We start from the raw sequence: 10,539 nt of genomic DNA, 5'->3' as shown, positions 1-10,539 counted from the left end.
TCATAGTCATAGCGTAGTGGATTTAACAGCTGGTGACATGTTGTTTTTTGATTGATTGAGCACAGGCTAACCATCCACTTCTTTTACCTGTGGGAATGATTTTCACCTGTTCTCTTTAGCTTATGTCCTAATTCCTGACTTACAAATGCAGAGGATATGTCATGACATCTAGAGCTTGTCCTCTTTACATTACAGGCATTCAGTCTAAATTAAAATTCAATCCAAAATCAAAATTCAGTCTACACCACTATTAATCTAGTGCCAACTTAAGAAATTCAAAACGACCTGGGATGAGAATCGCAAACATATTGCAGGTTGATTCATAAAAGTCGGATCACCAACATCTTCCACTTCCTCATCTCGCAACATTTTGAAGTCCACAATACATACATAAACAGCAGATGCAAGATTCTACTACAGACAATGCCATAGAACTCAAGAAACATCCATGCCAGTTGCTTGCTTGTTCAGTGGGTGAAGGTGTAGAAGACGGTGCCGACGTAGACGGCGAGCGCGGTGGTGACGAGGCCGACGAGCCCTGCGGCGGCCTTGGCGGCGGCGCGGTTGGTGGCGCAGCCGAGCGTGCCGAGGCGGATCTGCACGACCATGACCATGGACACCATGAGGAAGACGCAGCCGACGACGGAGCCGACGGCGGAGGCGAGCATCCCGAGGCGGAGGAGGCGCGCGTCGATGTGGGCGTGCAGCGTGTCGTGCGGGTCCTTGGAGTTGATGAGGTTGAGCGCCAGCTTGAGCCCCTGCGCCACGAGGCTGGAGAAGAGGAAGGAGGAGAAGGCCACCACCTCCAGCACCAGGAGGGACCGCGCCACCCCCTGCCCGGCGTCGCACGACGCGTCGCCGGCGAGGCTCCGGAGCTCCCCCGGGTCCGCCAGGGAGAGGCCCACGAACACGGCCACCGTGAACAGCGAGTTCACGTTCACCACCCCGTCCAGCGCCGTCACGTGCACGCTCGTCGTGTTCGCCGACAGCGCCGCCGGCAGCTTCCACTCGTACCCGCGGTGCCCGCCGCCGCCGCCGCCGTTGCTCTGCTCGTCAGATCTGGTCCGTGATAAGCATCATTGGATCAGCACTGAATCGAGTTCTTGGCGCATCTTATTTCAAGAAATGGAGTTCTTGGTCGAATCGAACAACGCAAAGAGGGGATTACTTACTCATCCATGGCGTTGATGCGAAGAGGGGATTGATTTGCTTTGCTGGTTGGGAAAGAAGAGATCGATGTTTTGAGGAAAAAAAAAGAAGGGGGACAGTCGAATCGAAATCCTGATGCCTTGTGCCGACCATCAACATGGGAACATATTAGCTTTTCTAGATACTCCCTCTCGCTTTGCATTTTTTTTTTCCCTTCCATTCTGGAGTACAAGACATTGGCCCTGTTATTTTCTCCTAGGAAAACTGCATAATCTTTAAACGGTACACGCAAAACTGCACACGCTTTTCAAACTATTAAACGGTATGTTTCGTGCAAAAATTTTCTATATGAAAGTTATTTAAAATTTAAGATTAATCTATTTTTCAAGTTTGTAATAATTAAAACTTAATCACACATTATTATAACATTATTTTGCGTGAAACACTTAATTTTTATCTTCATCTTCATTTTCAGGAGATTCAAACACCACCATTGTAAACTTCATTTATTTAATTTTAAATTTTTTCATTAAATATTTATGAATTCATAGAAATGTAAATTCCTATTTTATTTTATATTTTTACTCACTTAAAATAATCTCCTCATAGAGGAAACACTAATGGTAATATATGGTGCTGAAATTGTGGGTATGGTGTATGACTCTATTAAGGTTCAAATCACCAAAATTTGTCACAGGACATTAAAACAAATATGTAATTAGGTGTGTTAAATGATTATAGTGTGGGTAAAGGTTGTGTTTACAGGTAACTAGCTGTGCGGCCCGCGCAATTGCGCGGCTAGCACCCAAACAAAATTATATATTTTTTAAGTATGATTTTACTTAAAATTTATTAAATAGCTATCCCATTGTTTTCAGACTTTGAAAGACCAAACATTATCATCCTCGTGTTTCTAATTATATAGTTTTTAAAAGTCACACCAGTTGCTACCTCTCATGTCATCTCTTTATTTATTTGCTTGCTCGATCTACCACTATTTCTATTCATTCTCCTTGGAAATATTTAAAAATTGGATTTTATAGTTTTTAGAATTTATTGTCACGTTGGATTTTGTTTTTATAATTTCTAGATGTCCCATCAAATGTAGCCATTATACTTCTCTACGGCCCGTCCATTGTCTCTTCTCTTTATTGTCATTGAGATTTTAAAAATCAAACATAAATACTACTTTCTAGAAATCCGGCCAAACCGTCAGTGGCTTTGCCATTGTACTCCACTACGCCTCGCCCACTGCCTCCCTTCTTTATTGTCATTGAGATTTTAAAATCGAACATGATTATCATTGTTTTTTTTTTACTTTTTAGAAGTTCCAAACCTTTAAAAATTGGACCTTGTAGTTTTTAGAGTTTATTATCTTGTTGGGTTTCATTTTTTATAATTTTTAGAAGTCCCGTCAAACGATACCACTATACTCCTTTACAGCCCGTCCACCGCCTACTCTTTATTGTCATTGTGATTCCAAAAATCTAACATAACTATCGTTGGAATTCATTTTTTATTTTCTAGAAGTCCCGTCAACCGTCGGCGGCTCTACAACTATACTCCTATACACCCCACCCGCTGCTTCTCATTTTTATTATCATTGAGATTTTAAAAATCGAATATGATTATCAATTGGGTTTATTTTTTTTACTTTCTAGAAGTCCCGGCTTCCACCTTACTCATTTGCTTCACGTCCTGCCTATCGTCCCTCTTTTAATCGTCATTAGGATTTATTTAGTGTTTTATTAATATTTTTTAATATCGTATCAACCGCTACCACTCTACTCATTCATAGGCCCTATTACTCAATTTATCTCGTCATGTGTTTTAGATGGCTTTTTCTTTCAATAGTCTTTATTTTTATCACAAAATTTAGTTATTTATAAATTGTATTCCTAACTCAAATCTTATTTTCCTTTTTCTAATTTTAGATTTTTTTTTCAAATTTTAGTTAATATCGTATTGTGTTCTTTTAATATTTTTACTTTTTATTTTCAGTTTTAGTTGTTTCAAAATTGTATTCCTACTTGAACTCTCTTTTAGTTTTCCTAATTTTGGATATTTTTTTTATTTTTTTCTGAATTTTAATTAATCTCGTATTGGGTTCTTATATGGATTCTTCTTTCAATATTGCTTTTTTTTATTCCGAATTTCAGCTAATTTTAAATTGTATTCCTACTTTAACTCTTCTTTTTTTTGCTAATTTCAGATTTCATTTTTATTTTTATTCTGAATTTTAATTAATCTCGTATTGGGTTCTTCTATGAACTCTTCTTTTAATTTTTCTTATTTTTAATTCCGAATTTCAGCTATTTTTAAATCGTATTCCTACTTGGACTATCCTTTTCTTTTCTAATTTTAGATTTTATTTTATTTTTATTTCGAATTTTGATTAATCTCGTATTAGGTTATTATATGGAAACTTCTTTCAATATTGCTTATTTTTAATTCCGAATTTCAGCTATTTTTAAATTGACTTGGACTCTCCTTTTCTTTTCTAATTTTGGATTTATTTTATTTTTATTTTGAATTTTGATTAATCTCGTATTGGGTTCTTATATAGAAACTTTCAATATTGCTTATTTTTAATTCCGAATTTCAGCTATTTTTAAATTATATTTCTACTTGGACTCTCCTTTTTTTTCTTTTTCTCCGATTAATGTAGGAATTTCTAGCCCTACAGCGAACGTGGTGCCTCCTTTCAAAACTGTTTTGATAATATAATAGATGGTTAGTAACTTATTCCTACACTAAAAACAAGTTAGCTCATTATTAGTGGATGATTAATTATTTTAAAAATTAGATTACTATAATTTTTTATAACAACTTTTCTATAGAATTTTTTTAAAAAAATATACCATTTAGCAATATAGGAAATGTGAGCACAGAAAAGAAAGATCGAAGTTTCAAGGAAAAGGAATAAGAGGGACAGTCAAAAGCCTGATGCCGAGCGCCGACCATCAACATGGGAGCAGGGGCGGGCCCAGTATGTATTCAAGGGTATTCAGATGTATACCCAAGATTTTTGGACAAAAAATAGGTATATATATTCTATAGTTCGTATATGTATTCAAAAAATTAAAAAAGAGACCTTAAACTGCTTATATTGGGCCTTGTTTCATCATTTCTTCTCAATTGGGCCTAAATTTCTCACTCCCCTCCCCCTTTCCTCTCAGCCCGCACTCTATTTGGGCCGCATATCAGCCCATTTCGATATTTTCTCCAATTCTCCTCCCCATTTAACCCTAATCACCTAATGCCCAAACCCTAGACCACGGGAGCAGAGCGGCAGGCGCGGCGTGCGGCGCGGTGTGTTGCGGCAGGCGCGGCGTGCGGCGCCGGCGCGGCCGCGCGACTCGTGGGGCGGCAGGCGGCTGCCGGCTGCCGGCTGGGCGCACCGGACCTGACCGGCGCAGGGCGGCAGGCCCCACGAGCAGGTCCGCCATCCGCGGCGCGTCGCGGCTCAGGCCACTGCCGACGGGCAGGGCCGTAGCCCCCAGTGCAGCAACGCGTCATCTCGCCATCTCTTTGTCAGTAGTTCCAATGCCGCTAATCATTATTTGCTACGGATTTAAATTGTGTTAGTGTGACTTGATCAATAGAGCTATAAGGTCACCCTGGTACTGTTAGGCATTTAGGCCGGCTTGCCATTGGTCAAGAATCTAGAGGCATTAATCCCATTCCCATATTGTTGGATTTTTAGGTCTAAAATATGAAGAGAAAAAATGGTCTTGCTCTTGAACAATTGTTCATGAATTCTAAATCAGTAATTCATGAGTCCCTTGCCTCAAACACTGCACAATTTTCAATCATCTATATATTTCACATATTGCCACTCTTATGTGTTGAACAATTGTCAAATACTCCTTTTTGTCCTATAATATGAGGGATTTTGGCTATGCATATAGCCAAAATCTCTTATATTATGGGACGGTTTAGTACTTTCTATTTGTACAATTAGTAGTTTAAATCAAGTATATAATTATATGAAATTATACCTAATTCATGTTACATAATTTGTAGTTTAGTACTATGTGATACATGCTAAAAAAATTACTCCTTCACATTTCGAATACCCAACCTAAAAATCCTAGGCCCGCCACTGCATGGGATGGGAGCAGATTAGCTTTTCCGGATACTCCCTCTCGGTTTGCCTTGGTTTTTTTTTCTTACTTCCCATTGGGTACTGCACAATTTGTATATTGGATTTTACCTGTTTCAGTCAGTCAAACATTTATACTTAAAACTATATCAATACAAAAGCTTTTTAAGTACTAAAGTTATTTTGAGATATCAAGTATTAGCATTTGTTTATGTTTCACTCTTTTAAAACGGTCCATAAATAAGCAAAGCACGGGTTATTTAATGGTGGCCACCAGGGTTTAAAAGTCAAATCCTACTGCCAATAAAATATTATGCACAGGCCAGTGCACTTTCAACACTGTTTTAATGAGGGTAGATAAAATACCATTAAACTTTATGCCACAAATGAAAGTACATCTTCATAACTTATTTTTGTGATTAATGATGACATTTTTAAGAATGCTCTACTGTTGCCTGAGTGCTTCAAAGGAAAATGGGGTTCTGGGTTATTTGATGGAAGAAAAGACATGATCCTAGACAATGGTAATTCTTGTATGTATTTATTTCTTGAGTCTAGATAACGTACAGAGAATATAGTGCTCAATATCAAGTTTTCTCTAAGTTTGAGTTGATTTATGGTCGGAATTTCTGACACTAGTCGGAGTATTTAACGCATCATAATTTCCTTTTTTCACGGTGAACTCGAGGCTCTGTTTGTGTTTTGTTGAAAGTGATCATAGTATAGGCTCTGTTTGTATTTTGTTGAAAGTGATCATAGCATCTGATGTAACATTGGAAAATCCGATCAATCAGGCTATATGTTTTTGCAAGGAACTGGATCTATGTTTAACTTCAAACATTCGATCAAAAACTTCTTACGTTGAATCAGAATGTCCAACATCCCAGGCAATCCGATATTGCAAAGAAATTGGCTCTCAGGTCGAGGCAACATTATGAATTATAATATCCAACTTAGTAGTCTGAAACTTAGTAGTCTGAAGATCAAATGGTCGAAATATTCACTTTTCCTTGTAACCCAAGTCTCTGTTTGGATTTATTTCTTCAATCTGAGTTTCCAATTATTAATTGGAATATCTGATCAGTATTTTTTTTTTATGGAATGGGATTATGTTTTAGACATTAGAGACCTGATATGTTGATCGAATATATAACCTTCAAGTCAGAATATCCGAGGTGTGATGAAAGATCCTCCCACCCCATAATGGGCAGATTTAGGGTGATGAAAGATCCTCCCACCCCATAATGGGCAGATTTAGGGTTTCCTATATAAGTCCCAACTCTCACTGGCTCTATACTAGGGTAAGTCTTTCGCTTCATTCAAAATATTCTTGGCTTCAAGCATGATGTTGGAGTGCTTTTAGCTCTTTTCACCGCCTCTCTCGAACCCTTCTCTGCTTTTGTTATTTGGATACGGATTTGGAGTTTTGAATCTAGTGATTGTTCTTCTCTCATGGATCTTGAACACTAGGTTTTGATTCCAAACGATTATGTAGGATATGTTATTCTTGGAGGTCGAGGACACCTGTAGCATCATCTGAACACCCATTCACGGGTAGGGCACCAAAAGAAGTTTGAAGGATCCACAAGGTAAGAGATACTACCAATGAAAGAGAAGTGTGCTTGTGCAATATTGAGGATAGGGTTAAAAAAGACTGGCTCTTTGTGAGTTTCTCAATAGAGACATTGAATCCTCTCAATGGTTTGAACTCAGGGAATACATTGTTGGTTTTAAGACAGTGGACTCAATTTACACTGCTTTATAAGTTGAGGTGCTCTATATTTGGTTTTGCGATTTTTAGGCATGCAATTGAAACTCGACACTTGTTTGAGGGACCCAAACTGTACTTTTATCAAACAAGAAAAAGGAGTAGCCCAAAGAAGAGAAAAGAATAAAGAGGTGGAACTATGGAAGTGGGCTGGTGGGAAAAGAAGAGGAAGAACAAGCCAAAAATAACCCGAGACTTTGGAGAATGATTTTAATTTAAATAATTTCTGAAATGTTGTTTCATTTTTTAAAAAATACTCAGCATGCTCAAAATGATTCATGAATATTGCAGAAAATATTAGAGAATGCAAAGTATTTAATAAGATTTTATCTAGCTCAATTTGAAGTTTAAATTTTGATTTTTATTCAAGCATTTCCTTTAATTATTAAATGATTTCTAGAAATTGATTTTCCACATTAATTTTTAATTAGGATATTTTTAGAGTGTGACATGTTGAACAGGTCTGATCACCACAACCATTGACAGTAACCAAGAAGAGGAGGCCTAGGGTGATTGCAAGGGCTAGGGATGCTGAACCAAAAGGTTGATGGTTGCGTATGTACACTTGTGAAAGGTGTGCAAATTGCTACTACCTCTGCCACAGAATATAAGAAGTTTTACAGTTGGATATGGTTATTAAAAAAGTAGGTGGAATTAAATTGGAAGATGCTGTGATTGGTTAAAAAGTAGATGACGGTGGAAAAAGTGAATGGTGGAAGGTTGTGACTGGTTGGAAAGAGAATTTTTTTAGTGAAGTTGGGAAGAGAATGTTGGTAGAGAAGTTGTCATGTTTTAGGATAAATCCTGAATGCTAAAAGTTGTTATATTATTGTGAGTAAATTGCACCCATGGTATAACAACTTGGCAGATTGGTGCGATATAGTGCAAGAACTTGAGAATTAAACGTCCGAGTGCAATAACTTGACAAGTAGGTGCGTTTTAGTACAAGAACTTAACAATTTAGTATTTTTGTGCATCAACTAGGCTAAGCATATGCTAGGTGAGTTTTTTTTCTCGATGTCAATATGCCATTACATAATAATCATACGGATATTATCTTATAATATTGAATTTAATCTTTAAAACTTATGTAGTACAATTTACATCTAATTTACTTTAAGAACTTTTTTAGTTTTCTTCACCTTCTCAAATATCAACCAAAATATAATAATTTCTATATCCGGATTAATTGACTTTTAATTATTAGTTATTAGGATAAAAATATAAATATACTTATACAAATCCATGATAGTATATTGTCAAAATAAGTACTTAAAAATGAATTTATATAAAAAATGCTCCAAATAATTAAGTTGCCGCATAACCTTTTTATTTGTTCTATGAAAATCGTACCTAACTTGCAAGTTGTTGTATTTATAGGATCACTTATAAAATTCTTATACTAAATTGCACATACCTATTAAGTTGTTGTAAATGATTATTTCTCAAGTTATTGCACCAAATTACATCTACCTGCCAAGTTGATGTACCGTGGATGTAATTTACTCTATTAGATGAGTACAAAGCTTTTACATGTTACCTATCAGCTTTGTGTTTTGCTTCACTAAGGTGAGATATATATATTTATAGACAAATCTAGTGAAGCATGGTAGCATTCAAAAACTGTGGATCATTGTGCTCACAGGAGGAGGTGATCAGAATATAATGAGGTGTCTATAAACGAATACGTGCGTGCAATGCATGCAAATTATTCCTATACATCTAGCCACGTACGTGTCGCATCCACGTATGTTATAGATCAGAGCAGTTGACTTTAGTTTTATGAAAAACTTAATATTTAGCTGGTTAAGTCAGTGTGCAAGCTACTGTTTAAAATGATTAATTGTATTAGTACTTTCTTTGGTAACGTTTAGCGTAAGGCTTCAACAAATGTTTGAAAGTTTGGCCATCAATAAGTTTGAAAGTTAGTTATTTAAAAAAATGTTTTGCATAGATTTGTTAGGAAACCGCTATCATAATATATATATCATAAACTTTTTATATTTTATAATCTTTTTCTAATATAAAATATGGTCGCGTCAAGTTTGAAAAGTTTAACCGAATATTTTTTTTTCTAAACATCAAATATATATTTATGACAGGATGGTGTATCCTCTATCATGGTACAAGGAACTCTGACATTGTTCTACAACTAACATATTTGATAAATTGATTTGAGTGTATATACAAGGGCTATTGTTTTGATCTTGATTAAAGACATTATGTGTTGTAAGCATTTCACCGATTCATCAAACTGTATTGTATATATGAAATATATTATTATAATTTTTCAAGTAGTATAATAATGTAAAAATATACAATACGTTAACACTAATTTAATTTCAGCCAATCAGGAAACATCACAGCCCTAAATAATGATCATTTGACAATAGCAAAGTATTTCATAACTATTTGTGATATGAACCATATATACTGTATTACATTTCCATGATCATTCTCATTATGACTGCCCGCTTAGTAAAGTTCCATTCTGTAAAAAACATATTTTGAAATTGAACCGGCAATGAGGCAGTTTCAAGAATGAACCAACGGTTAAGCCGGCTCGCCAGCTATAAATATAAATAAACCGTGCCTGTCTATTTATCCCATCTAAAAGTCGCTATCTCCCAAATTCCCCATCTCTCTAGCTCTTACCCACCACCTACATTTTGCTCGCCCACTGCCGCATCCTCTCTTTCCCAAGTCCAGCCGACATGCCCCTTTTTCTAGCACCGCTTCCACACCCTCCTCCCTATACTCACATTTGCCACCTCCTTTTCCCCATCCCCGCCATCGGACCCCTCATATCCCATGTCTAAGCATAGACACCTTAACTTCCTAAGTCTTGGCACCAGCCCCTCCTTTGTCTCTCTGAGCATAGACATTAGCGACTATGGGCCTTATATGACTAGCATGTGCTCAATGTTGCCAGATATGGCTGACACGAGCTTAGGGCCTCTGGATCTGGGTGTGATCGATGGCAACTATGAGATGGTTGTTGTCAATAGCAACATCGACTGCAGCGACAACATAAATAAAGGGGGGTTTGGAAGGGCTAGTAGAGTTGGATGGGAATGGCAACGACGTCTGCGACTGACTTGGCTTAGGGAGCCTGTAGTCTTAACTCATCGTTTCATCCCGTGAATTGCGTGTTGCTTCATCTCCTCGGCAGTGAAGGGCTGCGAGTGTGCTGATTGATCTCCTTGGTAATGTTGTGTGGCAAATCACGTGTTCCGAAGACCAGCTGTGACAACAACTGACTGGTATACAGATCGACAAATAGCCATCACGCTTAGGTCCATGCATAGGCGAATTTTTCCACCCCACTTTTGTCATTGTCTGTGCTCAGAGAACACACCTCTATGCTGGGTTCGTTCTACAAACACCTAGGAGGCTGAGAACCATCTATGAACGGAGAAAATCTAATTCAAAACAAGGTGGAATATTTATCAGTTTACAATATTTTATCTTTCCTACTGTGGCCAAATTTTAAGCTCATGCTTATGACCTTTGTACT

The 10,539-nt window shown here is 37.2% G+C and overlaps 1 protein-coding gene and 1 long non-coding RNA gene across 3 annotated transcripts; one reads left to right on the top strand and one right to left on the bottom strand.

Moving 5' to 3' along the window:
• Nucleotides 1–291: 291 nt before the first annotated feature.
• LOC4348199 (uncharacterized) lies at nt 292–1,296 on the bottom strand. Its single transcript, XM_015757838.3, has 2 exons — nt 1,173–1,296; nt 292–1,059 (listed from the first exon to the last, which is right to left on the bottom strand). Exons 1-2 carry the CDS (start codon nt 1,178–1,180, stop codon nt 468–470), a joined length of 600 nt encoding a protein of 199 aa, XP_015613324.3. The 5' UTR covers nt 1,181–1,296; the 3' UTR covers nt 292–467.
• A 3,125-nt stretch (nt 1,297–4,421) lies between these two features.
• LOC107276654 (uncharacterized) lies at nt 4,422–7,902 on the top strand. Of its 2 annotated transcripts, none has more exons than XR_001540230.3 (3): nt 4,422–4,682; nt 6,750–6,843; nt 7,484–7,902. It is a non-coding gene; the product is annotated as an uncharacterized lncRNA (long non-coding RNA). The 2 variants fall into 2 exon arrangements; XR_001540231.3 differs by having other exon boundaries at nt 7,465–7,902.
• The last annotated feature ends 2,637 nt before the right edge of the window (nt 7,903–10,539 follow it).

The sequence above is a fragment of the Oryza sativa genome, chromosome 10 (assembly GCF_034140825.1).
Source record: "Oryza sativa Japonica Group chromosome 10, ASM3414082v1".
In the NCBI taxonomy this organism is placed as follows: Eukaryota; Viridiplantae; Streptophyta; class Magnoliopsida; order Poales; family Poaceae; genus Oryza; species Oryza sativa.
This window is presented reverse-complemented; position numbering and strand designations above follow the sequence as displayed.